The sequence below is a fragment of the Ovis aries genome, chromosome 9 (genome assembly GCF_016772045.2).
Source record: "Ovis aries strain OAR_USU_Benz2616 breed Rambouillet chromosome 9, ARS-UI_Ramb_v3.0, whole genome shotgun sequence".
In the NCBI taxonomy this organism is placed as follows: Eukaryota; Metazoa; Chordata; class Mammalia; order Artiodactyla; family Bovidae; genus Ovis; species Ovis aries.
In genome coordinates this window covers 51,140,064-51,159,644 of record NC_056062.1, presented here as the reverse complement: position 1 = coordinate 51,159,644, position 19,581 = coordinate 51,140,064, and the positions used below count along the sequence as shown (strand labels likewise).

Here is a 19,581-nt window from a genome sequence, read left to right as displayed (position 1 = left end):
AAAACAGAGGTATCCTCCATGGCTGCCCCCCAATATAAACCCTCATGCCACTTCTTCATATAAATCCCTCACCCCTACTGATTCAAGGCCCAAATTCATTTTGTCCCTATGACCTTAAGCATCACTAAGGCCAATTCTTCCCCCCCCGCCCCCAGGCGATTATAATGGTCTCTTGAGTATGCTGTTACTTCTGCCTCTCTCCAATCCCTCTTCCAACCTAAAGCCAGAATGACCCTTCTGAAAGGCAAATTAATTCCATAACTTAAAACCCTCAACCACTTGCCTTGATCTTTGAATAAAATTCAAATTTCTGCTTACCTTCCCAGCCCCATCAAATATCACTTTTTCTTTTATCCTCTACATCCAAGCCACACTGAATTTTATCCTTCAAAGTATGTTCACCTTCTCAGAACACCCTTCCTCACCTACCACCCATTGCCTTTTTCCAACTCCTGCCTGCACAACTTTTATTTATTTTCATATTTAATACTTGAAATCATTTCCTCTTGGAAGTCTTCCCTGCCTCTCTAGCCCAGTCCAAGTTTGGGCTAGGTATGTGCCTTGTGATCCCAAAGTACCCTTTATTTATTCTACTTTAGCACTCAGCTCGCTGCTTTGCCCACTTGCTTGTCTGTTTTCACAGTACTTCCTATAAAAAAGTGTCTTTTTGCTCCCCATTGAATCCCTCAGCCTGTCAGGCACATAAAAACATATCGTGGATGAGGGACTGAATACTGAGTGACTCCTGCCCAGCAGAGTGGAGCGCCATACTTACATGCTCTTTACATGGAATGCCCAGCAAAAGTTAGAAGATGTCATTCAGTTGTTCCACAGGTTTTGACTGAGTGTTCTCTATGGGACAGAAATGATTCTAGGTTCTACAAATAGTCAAAAGGCAAAAGGAGAAGGGAGCAGCAGAGGATGAAGTGTTTAGATAGAATCACCGACTCAATGGACATGAACCTGAGCAAACCTCAGGAGGTAGTGAAGGGCAGAGGAGGGTGGCATGCTATAGTCCATGGGGTCGCAAAGAGTCAGACACAACTTAGCGACTGAACAACACCAACGAATAGCAGAAATATAATAAAATCATTTCCTATACCGTGGCATGTGGTCAAATATTATTTGCCACCAGAAAAAGCAGTGTTGAGTACTAGGAAATATGGTCCACACATATGTAGCCTATATGTGATTCTAAGCTCTTCTACCAAGCATGATGAGGCTCTGAATCACATCATGATAACGTTTTCACATTTGCACTTCTTGGAGCCTGTATTTAAAACAATCACAAACAAAAATGTCCTTGCCTTCAGCTGGCTACACAAGTGCAGAGCTGTACATTCATATATAAGCAATATTAACTTAGAAACGCTACACAACGTGTACCTGGGGAGAAAATTCCTGTAAAATGTGCCTGGTCTCCATTTGAAGCCAAGACACTTAAAAGGTTCTACATGTAGGAGAACAGGAATGTGGAGTTTCAAATGTGCTGGAGAAATGCCTTCCTGTCAGCAGTCTTTCTCACTTCCCTGTTGGCTGGCAACATTCTCAGGAGGCTTTCTAGTGGTCAGAAAAGCATTCATTGAAAAAAAAAAATTGGTTAGACACATCAAGTTACTCATGTTTATAAAGGGGAAATTGAGTTATCCTTCCCAAATGGGAGAAAATGTGCCATCTAGTACAGTATATGATTTCATTAAAAAAGAAAAAAAAAGATAAGGATAGACATCACAGATGTTTAGTCAACTATTGAATAAAGGGAAAAAAGTCATTTATATTATCTACATTTTCTTCCACATGAAGCCCAAATAAACAAAACTTGAGTTTTTCCTTATTCTCAAGACATAAATTACTGTAGGCCAATACTTTATTGTGCTGTTTCTGAGGACAGATTAATCTCTTCTCCATTCACTCATTTGAGTCATGCTTTCTGTAACTTTACCACCTGCTGTGACTTGGAAACTAGTATTTTTCTCTTCTCCAGAAAAATATAGGAAGACTTATTCCCTTAGCTCTGCAAGTAATATTTGCAGGCGCCAAACAAACAAAATTGGCCATATTATCAATTTAGCAACTTTGGCTTCTTGAAATTACATTATGCTTTTTTTAGTTTTAAGGTTTTAGCTTATATCCATCATTATCTTCATGCTGTCCCCTACCTGTCTTTCCACCATTCTCTACCATCTATGAAGACTGCTCCCTGGTGGCTCAGTGGTAAAGAATTCACCTGCTAAGGCAGGATACACAGGTTCGATCAGGAAAATCAGGAAGGTCAGGAAAATCCCCTGGAGAAGGAGATTGTAGCCCACTTCAGTATTATTCTTGCTTGGGAAATCCCATGGACAGAAGAGCCTGGCAGATTACAGACCATGGGGTTGCAAAAGAATCCTGCACCACTTAGTGACTAAAACAACAGCAAAGGAGAAGCCAGACACCTACATCTACACACTTTGACAGGTATGAACAGCTAATGGAAGTAGTTCATAGGCACAGCTCCTCCTTACTAAAAGAATGGCCCCACTGATTCAATGGTTGCTAATTATTGGCTAATCTTCACAGCCAATATAAACTCTCTCAATTGCCAGGTGCCACGTTTCTCTGCACCTTTGACCCAGATATAAGGCCTCCATGGCCTCCCTAATTGCTCTTGTATTAAGTGATCCCCAATCTGTTTTCAAAATCCTTGACAACATGGATAATGTGCTATGCTTTATCTCTCCTGGTGATTTTGTTCATGTATTGATTTACTTACTGTAACAGTCAATCCTGCCCCTTCCTGAGCATCTATTTCAAATACCCTTCCTCCAAAGAGCCTTTCATGATTTTGCAACTATAGATTACCTCTTCTTTCTGTGACTTCTCCATGGTATTTTGGTATTTGTCTGTACTGTTTTATTACATCAATCTTACACAGCAGTGTCTTACACTGATGGCTCAGAGGTTAAAGCGTCTGCCTGGAATGTGGGAGACCTGGGTTCGATCACTGGGTCAGGAAGATCCCCTGGAGAAGGAAATGGCAACCCACTCCAGTACTCTTGCCTGGAGAATCCCATGGAGGGAGGAGCCTGGTAGGCTACAGTCCACGGGGTCGCAAAGAGTCAGACATGACTGAGCGACTTCACTTCACTTCACTTAGTATTGCGTCTTACAGTGTGCTTAGGGTTTTCTTTTTTTTTTTTTTTCCTCCCTGCTTGTTTTTCCTGTTTTGTTTATACTTTAAATACAAAGATTTCTGTTATCTTTGGCTCTTATCCTCTCACAAAAGGACTTCACATTTTAAAAAATTCATTCAATTGACTTAAATTCAAGAAATATCCTACAAATTTTACTCCATGTGTGAGTCTTGTAATCTTATTCTTTTAAGGATGATTCGTATTCTGAGAAACTAGTGTGGTTTGTGGTTTAGAGTCATAGTTTAAGTTGCCCTTAGGAAGAATGAGAAACAGCTGGTGTCCAAGAAGCTCTGGAAATTTGTCAAGAAACTAATTGTAGAGTAGAAGCCAAGAGTTTGACTTGCATATCTTAAACTCTATCTATTATTTTTTGACAGGATACAGTGTTTGGAAAATTAAATATTTCTGAGTATGTGCTTTTCACTAAAATCATGGCCAATATACCCAAAGAAAATATTATACACTATAATATGAATGTCACCAATCTCATGTTCAAATTGTGTCCACTTAATTGACTCAAGTATATATGAACATAATCAACTACTTGAAGAAGATAAAATCAGTTAATTTAAGGGGATTTCTTTTTTCAAATTTTGAAAAACTTTTGTATTTTAGATGCACAAGATAAAATATTATTATAAATGATGAGTGAACTTTAATTATAAATAATAATATCAAAATTGATCCAAGTTATAAGCATATAACAATTCATAGCAATTTCAAATAAATTCACCAAATAATGCTTGATTACTGTTTGTACACAAGAAATGTACCAAGAAAATAAAAGCTTAAAATTAGGAAGTTTGCAGGAAATACACAAATAACTATAAATTGGACCTGATTTTGATGACAGCAGTATGATAGACATAATAGGTTACAGTGACTCAAAGGAGAGATCAAATATGGCTGTGAATATAGGAAGTGTCAATAAAGAACAAATCATTCTTAAAGAACACAGGAGATTTGGGTTTGATTCCTGGGTCAGTAAGATCCCCTGAAGAAGGAAATGGCCACCCACTCCAGTATTCTTACCTGGGAAACCCCATGGACAGAGGAGTCTGGTAAGCTACAGTGTATAGGGTTGCAAAGAGAAGGACACAGCTGAGCACACACAAGTTAAGGAGAAGACAGTAGAAGGTGAGGAAATAGCACGGGAAAGTCTTAGAAAAGTTGTGAATGAAGGTGATTTCAGATCAGGCTGGTGCAATTAGAATGGGACATGAGCTGAAGAACATCCTCTGTGAGGGTCCCACGGTACTATCACCCACCGAGGGGGACAGTTGGAACACAGAGTTTGGAGCAACCGTGAGATAAGTATCCTCAGTTTCTGAGGCCTATATTTGAGGTTAGGAATGGAACGTACTTCCAAATTGTTCACAATCCAAAGCAATGTTAAACAAATTAAAAGTAGCCTTGTTCAACTGAGATTTGTATTTTTCACCTGACCTGGGGGTTAAAGTCGATTACGTTCCTGCTCTGACCTCAAAGTTTTACTTCCCACAAAGTTTCTCTGAGTCTGCATGAGGGATCCAGTGAATTATTTCAGCTGGTCCATTTATTCATAGAGACTTTTGTTGTTATTTATTTGCTAAGTCATGTCTGATTGTTTTGCAACTCCATGGACTGTAGCCCACCAGGCTCCTCTGCTTATGGGATTTTCCAGGCAAGAGTACTGGAGTGGGTTGCCATTTCCTTCTCCAGGGGATCTTCCTGACCCAAGGATCAAGCCCATATCTCCTGTGTTGGCAGTGGATTCTTTAACACTGAGCCCCCTGGGTAGCCCCACAGAGACAGAAATTCACTAAACTGACCATGTTTTTCTAACTGAACTAATCTGCTCCCCTCCCCCCAACCTTGGAGGCTTTACCCATGCTCTTCCTTCTGTCTGGAAGAGTCTTCCCTCATCTATCCTTGTGGCTCCCTCCCTCCCCTTACTCTAGGACATTCTAAGGGAGCCCTTCATGATCACACTATGAAATATCCAAACCTCAACCTGCTTTATTTTTCTTCATAAACTTATCACTTTCTGACATACTATGTAATTTGTTGATCTTGTTTATTGTCTGAATCCTCACCCAGGAGCCAAGGAGTATCTATTTTATTCACAAATTTATCCTGGGTGTTTAGAATAGTGTCTCACATATAGTAAATGCTCAATAAACAAGTAAGTGAATAAATATATGTGTGATGAACTATACGGAGTATTTACATGACAACTTGAGACAATGTTACTTTACTTTATGGTATAGTACTATACTACTGTTTTTCATTCTTTACTAAGTGAAGAGGAAGTGGAAGTGGAAGTGTTAGTCTCTCAGTTGTGTCTGATTCTTTGTAGCCCTTTGGTAGACTATAGCCCACCAGGCTCCTCTGTCCATGGAATTCTTCAGGCAAGAATACTGGAGTGGGTTGCCATTCCCTCTCCAGAGGCTCTTCCCAGTCCAGGGATCGAACATGGGTCTCCTGCATTGCAGGCAGATTCTTTACCATCTGAGGCACCAGGGGCACCCTTACTAAGTGGAGGAAGATTTACAAAGCATTTACTATACAACTAGCATTGTATCTGGTTCTTTAAATCATATATAGTGGCTCCCCTAGTTCAAAAGCAAATAATAATAAAGGAATGTCAAACCAAGTACGAAAACTATATGATTTCAGCTGGCACCATAAAGGAAGAAACAGATATCCTAGCACCTCCAGCAGTTCCCCCAATGTAGTATTTGCTCAATCTAACAAATGGAAAGATGCCCCCCAGTACAAGCATAGGCTTTGAAACTGCACAGACCTAAATTATAATTCTGGTGATACTATTCATTTTCCAAACCACCTTTGCCTAGTCATTAACTTTTCTGGGCCTAAATGATCTCATTTGTAAAATGAGGATCATAATCTTACCCTCATAGGGAGACTGTGAGCTATCAAATGAGATCATCTATGGAAACAATTAACCAAATCTTCGGCTTATAGAAGCAATTTAATAATTGCATGTGGAATCAATTTGTGATCAGCGGGGGAAAACATAACTGGAAAAATATGGCTTTTTAAATGCATTTCCACTGTGTTGTACCTTACATATTATTCATGATCATCCCTCTTGAAATAATAAATGACACTACATATTGATTGGCTATTGTATAAATTGTTGTTCCCGTTTTACAGAGAAGGAACTTCAGTCTTATGTATATTAAGCAACTTGCACAAGGCCACAAATCAAGCAGCACAGTTAGGATTTCAACCAAAATGAGTTTCTCTTCGAAGCCAGTTCATTTGTCTTGATCCTCGCCTTAGTCTGCATAGTGACGTGATCGCCGTCAAGTAGTACTCCCTAAACCTGCAGTCTGGAGAGCACACCTTTCTGAGCTTGCACAGAATCTTATGCATCGTAAAATGTGTGATGCTTGAAAACACGTTTATTCCTCTCCTTCCTGTATCTGGACATCACTTCTAGAAACACCTGTTCAATGTGAGTAACTGCTCCTATTTTTAGATCTTGAACAGGTTTTCACTGGGCACGTTTCTCAGTAAGTTTGCAGGCACCCATAAAAACTAATGTTTCTTGAACATTATTTTTCTGTAGGATCTAGTCTAATTGTTCTACCCCTCAGCTCATACATTCCCCATAATAATCCCTTGTGGCAGATAATACTTTTATCTTCACATTAGAGATGATGAAAATAAACCAGAATTAGGTAATGAACTCATTCAACTTATAATTCCAGGACTGAGGTTCGAACCCAAGCATTTAGATTTCGGGCTCCACAGTCTTAATTATGAGACTACATTGCCCCTCACATACAAGGAATGATATCTTCTTTTCCACTTTCATTAAGAAATCCTAGAAAAATGCCTTTGAGTAAAGTCTGAATCGTATTTCTATGAACCATGACTCTCTTACATTTGGCAAGTCTTTATTTTTCTTGTGACAATGATATCTACAATTAAAAAGCTTAATTAAATACAAGAAAGAAATTTAAAAACTGACAGAAATCCCTAAATTTAGGTCAGCACTTATGAAAAGTTGTTAGTGATACCACCTCCCCCACCCCAGCTTAGAAATACCATATTGGTGGTCTTCATTGCCTTAAACAGGATCCAAGCTCTGTTCTTGGGAGGTGCTGGAAGTTTAACCATAACCTTGTATAAATTCAAAACCAAATATTAAGAAACTTTAAAAAGACATCTACTCTTTTAATATCAACTCAAAAAAAAAACTTTCTAAGTAAAACAATTTAAACACAGAGAACCTATTTTTTGTTTTGTGTTTTGTTTTGTTTTTAAGAGAGAGCAAAGAATGTGTTCAAGGCAAGTTGGAACAGTGCACAAATGTGCTGGCTTCGCCGTTATCTGAACGACAAAGCATTAAATCACAGGGAGGAAAAAGTCAGCATGTTCTCTGAGAATACAAATAGATTAGTGTCAGAAGCAGCTTTGTCCAAGAAAGGGAAGAGACACCTACCCAGAGAATAAATCATGCACACAAAACCTATAATTTAAAAAAATTATTTTCAAGAAATATTTTAGTTGATAAATATGACTATTAGACCAACAAAGCACAGAAAAAGTTCCCTGTGACTTTTTTTTTTTTTTAAGGAGGACCTTCCAAATGTGATCAGTCATCATACCCCACTCTATCTCTTTCTCATATAAGACCTGTTTCATCAAGGTTTATGGAACTCACACAAAAATATTAGATACTTTTCCTCCCTTTTAATTCTGTGATAGAACAGTCTTCAATTTACCAGGCACTTCAGAACCTCCCCTAAGATAAAAGGTACAAAAAGCCCCATATCCTTTAACACACAAACTCTAAATCCTCTCAACATACACCTTAAACAAGGCGTCCTCCCTCAGAATTCAAAGAAAACACATTTCTCTTACCATATATTCCATGTTTGCTGCCGGTGGGAACACTTTGCCCCGAACTTGGTTATGATAATCAAGAATGGCGATCATGTCATTCTGCGAAATGTAGCGCTTCCGCCTGGTTTTGGGGATATCCGCAGAGTCTAGTTGTGCTTCCAGGGCTGCTTCAATATCAGTGAAATTATTGGTTGGCGGGGATGAGTCAGTGGAATTGAGTAAGACGACTGCACTGGCTTCACAGAGAAGGGAGAACAGGAGTGCACTGCTGACGGCAGAGATTGCTATCATTTTGAGAGGTGGAGAGGAAGAGGCCACCAGTTTACTTTGCCTTAAAGCAGAAAAGTAGAGTTAGGCTCTGTAAAAGGAGAAAACAGAACAAAACAACAATAGGGCCAGAGGGTATGAATTTACAAAATCAGTGCTTGATTTGACTGTCTTCAAAAAATCCAAACAAATGTTGAAGCCAAGCCTAGGAGACAACCTGTAGTGGTCTCTATACATTTTACTTGGTGTTATGAGGCAACCCCCTAAGAGGAACTTCCTATAGCTAGAGAAGAATTAACAGCATGGCTACTCACCCTAAACTGAATGTGAGCCATTTACCCCAAATGCCTGAGTCACAGAATGCATTACTGCATATTTATTTTCAGAGGGAAAACTTAAGGAATTGAAACTCATCTTGAGAGTGAAAGGAAAACTGCATCACAGGTAATAACAGAGAATGTGCTGATAATGTCCCCCAAACATATATGGACACCAAGTAATAGAATAGATACAAAAAGTTATAATAACCCAATCTCACTTCTAAAAAAGTAAAAATGTGAGCTACTTTAAAAGCAATGCATGCAAAATAAACTTGTTGAGCTAAATAGCTTACCTCTGCACAAAGCCAAAATGAATATAGTATTCTTCCAAAAATGTAAAGTTCTTTGCTAGGTTGTAGCATGAACTCTTGTGAGAGGAGTGTGTCTTATTACAAATCTCAGAGAGCAAAACTCTACAAGGTTTGAGTGCTGCTGGCTACAGGAGCAGCTAACAGCTTTTATATGTCACAGTCTGCAGCAGTCCAGAAAGGGCAGTCTTTCTTAGGGTCTCTCCTAGCCAAAATCAAAGGGGAGGGGTTTTGGATAGAAAAAACAGTGATTGGGTGGCAACCTTTTTATGTGGGTGGTGAGGAAATTGAGTCACACCCACAGCTTACCAAGTACAAACCATAAAAGACAAGCCTTTTTTTCTCTGGGCTTCCACCTTTTCTGAGTGGTTAATTTTCCTCATTTAATGCTTTCTAGTTCCTGGTTCCCATACAAAAAGGAGAAAAAAAAAAGGGACTGTGAGTTCTTGAAAACACAGAAGGTTGAGTAACAAGCAGTACATTTCTTTTAAAAACAGTAAATGACATGGGAGCTGAAAAGAGCAAGCTGATATTAAATCAAAAGAACAGCTCACAGAGTTAATCTGGGTGGCCACAAATATGATTCAAAAGAGATGCCAGGCAAGTCGGTAGTAGCCAGACTATAGCATATGATATTAGGATAATAGATGCTCAAGTGGTTGTACTTTTCTGTCTCCATGTGGCTTTATTCCTCTAATTTATATATTTAGTCTCTCTCTATCTCTTTCTCTTGTTTCACTCTCTCTCCCTTTTTTCCTTCCTCTATAGAGTGAGGCAACAAATTACCTGCCTTTTATCTATCTTGTATATAATACAAAGAGAGACGCTCATGACAAATGACAGCAGCCAAGATAACATCTGTTTCAGGTTTAGAAGCATATAGTTGAAATTTTAAGCTAAGAGTAGCTTAGCTTCTCAGGAAACATATTGGAGGGCACAGCTTAGAGGCCATGAAGAATTGAAATGCAGCAGTAGCTGCTGCCAACAGTCAGTAGTGCCTTCTTAGAAAGATGCCATTGGAGCAAAATCTATGTCTGGCGAGACAAGAGCCAAGAATGTGACTGTTAAGGCAATTTGTTTTAAAAAGACCCTCACAAATACCCTGTGTCATGATAACATTAACAAAATGTGGGCCATTCAGTCCATGGCAACAGGAATCTTGTAAACCGCACTTTGTTCAGTTAAGAAATCTGCTTAACATACACTGACTCATCTACTTTGCCAACGTGTGTTATCTCCTGCATGTTTCAGCAGGAGGAGTACGATGTGAACTTATATTTGTCAGAAATGATGGTCATGTGGTAAGAAGCACACCAAGACTGTGAGCCAGTTTTCCTGGGCTATACTCCCAGTTGGGTCTCTAATAGTACGTGTGGCCTGATGCACATAGTTTAACTCTTCATGGGTGCATCTAAAAATGGGAGAGCAAAGGTGTGCATCCAATGGTGAGATGAACTTCATCACATTCCTTACGAGAGCAGTACAGTGTTAGAAACTGGAAGTGCTTCTGAAGTTCAAAATTCAGTGGTGAGATATAGTCTTTGACGTTGATAGCATGAGTCAAAGTTCAGGTTTTGCTCTATGTTGGTATTAAGTTCCTAATTAAAGTTGAGTAATTTGAGAAGACTTTAAGGTGCAATACTAAAAGCAGTAAATAGGAATTAACACGGCAAAATTGAAAAGACGAGGACATCTGAAACGAGCACAGAAGGTGAGAGCAGGAATAGTATGAAACATCAGAGCAGCTTCAGGAAATGCTCATGACTGCTCCCAGCTGCAGAAGTTTAACAACTGGAGCTGTCCAGCTAGGATCTCACCCCTACAGAAAGTACTCGTGGCACCTTGACTGAATCTCAAAGATGCTGTGTTAAGGATTCCTAAATCAAATAGGAGGTTAAGCAACATATTTTCTGTGGGCCATCCAACTCAAAGATTCCCAAGACCTTTTCAGAAATTAGTACCACCAATGATTAGTCTATCCTTTTCAACATATCTCTTATAGCTATCTGGCAAAGAGGAAGATAAAGGACTTTCAATGCCTAAGTCCCTCGATGGCTCATTAATAACCAATCCACCTGCAATGCAGGAGATAAAGGAGTCATGGGTTCAATTCCTTGGTGGGGAAGACCCCTGGAGGAGGAAACGGCAGCCCACTCCAGTATTCTTGCCTGGAAAATCCTACGGACAGAGGAGCCTTGTGGGCTACAGACCATAGAGTGACAAAGAGTCAGACATGACTGAGCATGCATGTACCCACACAATGCCTAAGTAGCAGACAGGAGATTTTCTTTCTCCAGGGTGACTGAGTTCTTGCTTAGAATCTCATAAAAATCAATCATTGCTTTCAAGGTTACTTCTTTGTCATGTATACAAAGAGCTATTGTTCATCCATTGAAGTTTGACTTGAGGTACTTCCACAGAGATAAAAATGTGTCCTTTGAAAAACTTGTCTGAACCATAAATGGATTTCCTATAAGAGAAAGCAGAAGGAGAAAGAGAAAGAAGGAATTTCTGAGATGGACCTAAGCGTGCCCAATTACATGAGGACAGAGCTGATAGTTGCTTAATTCTGAGACCCTGAGGCATGTCAATGATTTCAGATGTCTTTCAACACACATGAATTATATTGTGGAATTCAGACTATTAAGAGAACCCACAAGGCTATGGAATCATAAAAGAAGAGACCTGTGGGAAGAGAGTTAGAATTCTGCTTCCAAGCAGATGTTATTGCCAGAAGTATTTGAAATGCTTTGGAAGTAATTTTAATTTTAAAATACTTGCAAAATTAAGAGGCATATGTCCAAGTTGTCAGTAAAAGAACTACTAATGAACAACTAACAATGAGGTGGTTCTTTATGGAGCTCTTCTTGAAAAAAGATCATTGATGTGTTTAGAAACCTTTAGGGGAATGCTTGCCAACACAGACAGAAATGGAATGCACTTATATTACTGAGAATAAACACATATACAATTGGCAGCAACTATTATCTACCTTGAAACCTGTGCAAAAATGGTTGCTGTTTTAAAATTGAAATCAGATATATTATGTGTCCCCAAATGGCACAACTGCTTAAGCACTTTGAGTAAGTGTGTGGGGTACAGATACACATATGGCTTTAGTATAAAACATTTCTAATTAAAATGTATTCCATGGACTAGTAGCATTGACATCACAGGGAGCTTGTTAGAAATGCAGGATTTGGGGCTCAATCCAAGAGCTGTTGAGTTAGAATCTGTACTTTATCAGGATCCTCAGGTGGCTCATACACTCAAAGTCTCAGAAGTACTATCTAAATTACTTTTTCCAGACACACGGAGGCTCAACCCACTATACACATACCCACTGAATAAACTGTTTTAAAAATCCATTTATGCCCACTGAATAAACTTTTTTAAAAATCCATCTGTGTATAATAGTAACATGGGGAGAATCAAAGATAGATATAGACAAGTATGTTTAAAAAGGCAAACACAAATCAACTTCTACTTTATCAGGAGAAAAAGTTGACTAGGAAAAACTAAATAAAGTGTCTTCACAAAGAAATGATTTAGTAGTGGTTAGGATCTTTTTAACATTGCTATACTAACCCTACTTGCTATTTAATACATATTAATTTATCACAAGGTATTTGAAATAACTGACTGCACTACACACGAGTTTTGTAAATTATGGCATGCCATATAAATAGAAATTATAGCTTTATTCTATCATCCCCAGGACAGAACCCCAAATCACCCTTTCCTTATTCATTCTCACCTTGCATTGCACATCCACTAGCTTTACAAAACATGTGGATTTTTTATCCCTGAAAGGTCTTGCCAATATATTCCCCTTTTATCATTATTATGTCTGCTTGAAGTTAATTCCACAGTCTTTCCCTAGTATTACTCTAGTGTCCCTCCTATTGTTCATTATCCACTTTGCCTTCTTAAAAATTGAACTGAATCATTTCATCCATTTGCGTGCAACTGTCTCTTTGTTCTCATTGCCCACAGAATCAAGTTTTAAGTGACTTGATCTGCCTCACCAGGGTCTTGAGAATATAAATCAGTTTACCTTTTTAGCTTTATTTTCTTCAATCAATGGTTTCTATTTCTGTACCCTGACCACACTTTATGTCCCAACTACACTCAACCACTGTTGTTGTTGTTGTTGTTTTTTCCTGTTGGCTTCAGTAAGTTAATGCTGTGTGACTCTGCCATGAATAATTATATATACATAATGTGGACAATGAATAGTGTTATAAAAAGGAAGAAAGAAGTGTGAATTTGTATGTTTATAGGGAAGGAGGTTGGGGCTTGAAGGAGAGCTAAGCATTCACTTTGTATTACAGTAAATATGTAACATCAACTACTGCAAAACAAGTTATTCCAAAGCTTAGATATTAAAACAACAGTAAATATTTACGGTCTCATACAGTTTCCGTGGGTCAGGAATTTGAGAATAGCTTAGTTATTGTTCTAGCTCAGGGTTTCTCATAAAGTTTTAGTCAAAATATTGGGACTAAATGTAGTCAAATGTGGCTGGAAGACTTAAATGGGGCTGGAGGATTAACATCCAAAGGGGCTCATTCACTTGGCTGGCAGGTTGGTGCTATTGGCAGGAGGCCAGCATGTATGGACCTCACCACATGGACCACTGCACAGAGCTGCCTGAATGTCCTCACAGCACTGAAGCTGGTTTCCTCATAGTGAGTGATCCCTGAGTGAGCAAGGTAGAAGATCCAGTGTGTTTTACAACCTATCTATGGCACTCCCACACCAACATTTCCATGATGCCCTGCTGGTTACATGAGCTACTCAGACCTCTTCAAGGATGAAGGAGACTATACAAGACCCTGACCCAGTAGATGAGAATTATTGAGGGTTGTCTTGAAGGCTAGCTACCACAGGAAAATTTTGGAAAATATCTATTTATTTTAATCAAGGAGTATGTATATTAATTGAAAATATGGAGTAAACTATCAAGAAGAAACTATTAAAAGTGGTGAATGTGGGAAGCAACCTAAATGTCCATCAACAGATGAATGGAAAAATAAGTGGTTCATATATACAATAGAATATTGCTTGGCCATAAAATAAAATGAAATAGTGCCATTTGCAGCAGCATAAACATGGAGATCATCATACTAAGTGAAGCAAGTCAGAGAGAGAAAGACAAATATTACATTTTATCACTTGTATGTGGAATCTAAAAAAAATGGTACAGATGAATTTATTTAAAAAACAGAAGCAGACCCACAGACATAGAAAACTTACAGTTTTCAAACTTATGGTTACTAAAGGTGAAACGTAGAGGGGCGGGGAGGGATAAATTAGGAGTTTGAGATTAACATATGAAAAGTGAGAGTGTTAGTCTCTCAGTCATGTCCAACTCTGTGAGATCCCATGGACAATAGCCCACTGGGCTCCTCTGTCAATGGAATTCACCTGGCAAGAATACTGGAGTGGGTAGCCGTTCCCTTCTCCAGGGCATCTTCCCAAACCAGAGACTGAACCCAGGTCTCTTTCTTTGCAGGCAGATTCTTTACTGTCTAAGCCACTAGGGAAGTTCACTATATATTAAATAGGTCATCAACAAGGACCTACCATACAGCAGGGGGAACTCCACTCAATATGCTATAGTAATGGGTATGGGAAAAGAATATAAAAAGGATTGGATGTATGTGTAACAGAACTACTTGCTATATGCTTGGAACTAACATGACATTATAAATCAACTATACCTCAATATAAAAGAAAAATTAAATTAAAAAATAATAAGAGAGGTGAAAGTGGTTGCTTCTGGGGAGCAGAAATATACCAGAAGTGAGGTACTGAGACTAATGCATTTTTATTTTAACTTTATAGAACTATTAGACTTTTTTAAAGTATATACATTTATAACCTAAAGTAAACATTAATTGATTAATACAAATTAATTTGGTAAAGAGTGCAGATTAAAGTATACCTACTGAGCAAATAAACAGATGACAAAAGTGAAGATGGAGATCAAAGTGAAACCACATTTGAGTTTGCTGGGCTCTCTCTCTGGATTTGGTTATGTTACAGGAGCTTCTAACTTACTGAACCCCTTTATCTTGATAACTTAGTAGTGCCACTCCTCAAATACCTCGCCTGTAGGTCCTTGTCTAACTTCTTGTCTGAGTTTGAGGCCGTGTTTTTGTCTTTCTTTGTTTTAATGCAGAAAATGAGGCCCTGAAAAAACATATATGTAGTAGTTGCTTCTGTGCATGTTTCATGGCCCTGGATAAAGAGGAGGCAACAGTAACTCTCATCTCAGGGAATGTGGTGTCATTTTAAAACAAAGTGTGTGAACACTAGTCCTTGGTTTCTCTAGTTAGTGAGTTAGTTCAGCCGCTCAGTCGTGTCCCATGAATCGCAGCACGCCAGGCCTCCCTGTCCATCACCAGCTCCCGGAGTTCACTCAAACTCACGTCCATCGAGTCAGTAATGCTATCCAGCCATCTCATCCTCTGTCATCCCCTTCTCCTCCTGCCCCCAATCCCTCCCATCATCAGTCTTTTCCAATGAGTCAACTCTTCGCCATGAGGTGGCCAAAGTACTGGAGTTTCAGCTTCAGCATCATTCCTTCCAAAGAAATCCCAGGGCTGATCTCCTTCAGAATGGACTGGTTGGATCTCCTTGCAGTCCAAGGGACTCTCAAGAGTCTTCTCCAACACCACAGTTCAAAAGCATCAATTCTTCGGCGCTCAGCCTTCTTCACAGTCCAACTCTCACATCCATACATGACCACAGGAAAAACCATAGTCTTGACTAGATGGACCTTTGTTGGCAAAGTAATGTCTCTGCTTTTGAATATGCTATCTAGGTTGGTCATAACTTTTCTTCCAAGGAGTAAGCGTCTTTTAATTTCATGGCTGCAGTCACCATCTGCAGTGATTTTGGAGCCCCCCAAAATTAAAGTGTGACACTGTTTCCACTGTTTCCCCATCTCTTTGCCGTGAAGTTTCTCTAGGGTCAGTACAAAAGGAAGGCACCCCTTCATTTTCTAATCAGTCCTTGAAATGGGTGCATATTTTTCTCTACCTCCTCTAGATATCCTTCAGAAATCTTGAGTAATAATCTCAAGATTCTTAAGCCCAAAGTGTCTGGTGAATCAAGAAGAATATCATAGCTTAGCTATACTACATCAATTTAGAGACTTGGAAAGCCACATGGGAAGCCCTAGGGTATGAGCACTGGTTATTTAATGAAAGAAAAAAATGACTTGAATATTTGGATCATCCAGAAATTGTGTGCTTATCATATAGAGATGAAAAACTCTTAAACTTCTATTCTATTCTCTCTCTCTCTCTATATATATATATACATACATACATACATACATATATATACATATATATGCACACACATATATATATATATATATTTCTCCCTAATGTTTAATATAAAGTTGATTCTAGAAAAAAAAGAATAGCACAGTGACTAAATGGCAGGCCATTTATTTCCATGTGCCAAGAATATATCAAAATAAAGGCCAGAAGGTCTGTCTGTGCTGTGGGTCAAGTACACTGAGAGATTTTAATGTACTTATTCATGCCATAATTTCAGACTTTGCCTATAGTTGGCATTCGAAAGATGTTTGTTAAATTTGATAAACAAATGCTATATCAGCATGGTCTTTTCCTAATCCAGGACCTCAGCACACAGCCAGAAAAAACTTGCACTCTCCAAAAGCCATCTGCACTCTGGCCAGAGTCATCAATTCTGTTTGGTCCTTTCACTGTGAAGAAGGTCTGGATAAACTTTGTGGGAAAGTCTCATTAGTTGCCCAGTAAAAATTTAGAAATGAGCATATGAGATGGTGGTATTAGGATGCCTTGAGTCATTAGGCAGATTATATATCACAAAGCCCATCATTTGTCATTCACAATGACCATGATTAGAGGTGTACATGATTAGAGGCCCTTGTGAAGGGCAATGGTAAGAGCATTTAAATTATGTCTTGAGCATGTGCCATTCCAGACATTTGATAGTAACCTTCTCAGACTATCCGGTAATCAACAGTCATGAAAAATTCTGTTGAGTAAAATTATGCATAATGGGTTAATATTCTGAAAATAATAAACTGAAATCATTATTATGCTTCCCATAAATCATGTTCTCACAAGAAAAACAAATATTGTATATTAACAGATATATGTGGAATCTAGAAAAATGGTACAGATGAACCTATTTCCAGGGCAGAAATACAGATGCAGACATAGAGAACAGGTATGTGGACACAGCAGTGAAGGGATGGGGGGGGGTGAATTGGGGGATTGGCATTGACATAAAGACATTGCCATGTGTTAAACAGAGAGTGAGTGGGAACCTGCTGTGTAACACAGGGAGCTCAGCTCATTCCTCTGTGATTACCTAGAGGGGTGGGATAAGGGAGTGGAGGAAGGGGCAAGAGGGAGGGGATCTATGTATACATGTAGCTGATTCACTCTGTTGTACAGCAGAAACTAACGCAACATTGTAAAGCAATTACATTCCAATAAAAATAAATAAATCATATCTTCACAAAGTCCGATTGCCACAATGGCCCCAAGGAAAGGAATGGGTTAATGATACCTCAGGGATGAAGATCTTATCACATAGCACAAGTCCCTTCTTGACAGAAGAGGAAGAAAAAGAAAGGATTCCTTGTTCGAGAGAATATAATAAGAGAAACAGGAAGATGGATACAATAGCAGTAACTCATCTTTCCAGGTGACAGTCTTAGAAAATGAAGCATGAGTGGCAAAGGCTGGATAGTTCATGTATACCAAGCAGAGAGAATCACAAGTAGATTACTTACTACTAACTTACTTCTAAACAAGGTTTCTAGGAGGAGAACCACTGCAGGGTACTCCATACCATTATGCCACTCCTACAGCTGAATGGAGCAGTGGCATTGGCAACATGGCATATTTGAGCAGAGAAAAGAGCAGATACAGTATAGCCGGATCTCTCCCTGATCACAGGTATCTCAGAAAGCAATCTTCAGCATGCGTCAGTGGAGAAGATTGGGGACAGAAAGGCAATAACAAAGAGTGAGGTAACCTTTGTAGTAGAGGCTGCAGATGGAGGGCGGGCCCAAAGAAAGATTGGGGAAGAACACCCTGATTGAAAGTCAGAAGCCCTGGAGTGCCGGTGAGAGCGGAGCCAGGGCATGCCAGCAAGGGAGGGCCACTGGATTCTCACTATCCTAAGTGAGAGACTCTGAGTTTCAGCACTGCAATTTCAAGGGCAGATGTTAACATAGTGCCTACCTACAGGACACTACAGAGAGTATTGACACTCGAGCAAATTAACATCCAGGGGTGATAGGCACAATTAAAAAGCTCTATCCTCATGAAACTAGCCAAGATTTTCTCCACCCTCTAGTGTCATCTTGAGAAGGAGGGTGAAGGCGAAATCTGAACTACTGGATATTTGCCGTAGACAGATTGAGTTGAGATTCCCTCTTTTGGAATTTCTTTTGTTCTTGGAATATTTTGTTCCTTTATTAATTAAAAAAAAAATTGAACTAAGTTCATTTACTATATTGTGTTAGTTTCAGTGTACAACAGTGACTCAGATAAGAATATGTTCACCTCCAAATCCCAGCTTCCCAGGTGGCGCTAGTTTCCTGCTAGAAACTGCCTGCAGGAGACACAAGAGATGCGGGTTTGATCCCTGGGTTGGCAAGAGGCCCTGGAGGAGGAAATGGCAGCCCACTCCAGTGTTCCAGAAAATTCCATGGACAGAGGAGCCTAGCAGGCTATAGTCCCTTTTGGGGTCACAAAGAGTCAGTTATTACTTACAGCCAGAGCTTACATGTACATCAAAGTCCAACTAGCTGTGTGTGGGCTCCTGAACTGTGATGTATCAACTTTCTGATACACTATAGATGTTTACATAGGGTTGTTTGGAGGACCTATCTAGATTGCTTAGGTGTTATCTCTGCTGCTGCTGCTGCTAAGTCACTTCAGTCATGTCCGACTCTGTGAAACCCCATAGATGGCAGCCCACCAGGCTCCCCCGTCCCTGGGATTCTCCAGGCAAGAACACTGGAGGGTTGCCATTTCCTTCTCCAATGCATGAAAGTGAAAAGGGAAAGTGAAGTCGCTCAGTCGTGCCTGACCCTTAGTGACCTCATGGACTGCAGCCCACCAGGCTCCTCTGTCCGTGGGATTTTCCAGGCAAGAGTACTGGAGTGGGGTGCCATTGCCTTCTCTGGGTGTTATCTCTGCTTTAAGCCAAATGGGAACAGAAAGCCACACTTTCGGACAACATTTCTTTTAGTGCTACAAGAATGCGTTCACTGTCTTGTGCATTGATACTGTGCCTCACATGTGGAGTGGTGCTGGTTCAGTAATTCCAGGGATATTGTTAAGGGTTTTCCACATCACTTAGTGTTTCCACTTAGAAGTCTGAGTATGAAAAATTTATTTCCTACAGGTAATAGGAAAAGCTTCATTTCTCTACCAGAATTTGTATCTTCTTCCTTTATGGCCATTTCCAACCTTATAACTGATTGTGTTTTCTTTTTAGCTGTGGTTAACAGAACCCAGATAGTCAATCTCAGTGTCCATTGTTGACTGCAGGTTTGCATAACTACAAATTCATCTGATTTTATGTTCCTTACCTATTTGTGTTTTTGGTGGCCATGATTTTAAG

General features: G+C 39.4%; 1 protein-coding gene across 2 annotated transcripts in view; it reads right to left on the bottom strand.

Moving 5' to 3' along the window:
- The window catches only part of PI15 (peptidase inhibitor 15), a 36,175-nt gene extending 27,121 nt beyond the window's left edge, over window positions 1-9,054 (bottom strand). Inside the window, exons 1-2 of one of the 2 annotated variants that reach the window (XM_012183887.4) lie at window positions 8,914-9,054; window positions 8,052-8,391 (exon numbers count right to left, since the gene is read on the bottom strand). In XM_012183887.4, coding sequence (XP_012039277.1) covers window positions 8,052-8,324 — 273 coding nt within the window. In that variant the 5' untranslated portion in view covers window positions 8,325-8,391; window positions 8,914-9,054. The remainder of the gene's footprint in view (window positions 1-8,051; window positions 8,392-8,913) is intronic. The other variant, XM_004011748.5, reaches the window with a different exon arrangement.
- Window positions 9,055-19,581: the final 10,527 nt, after the last annotated feature.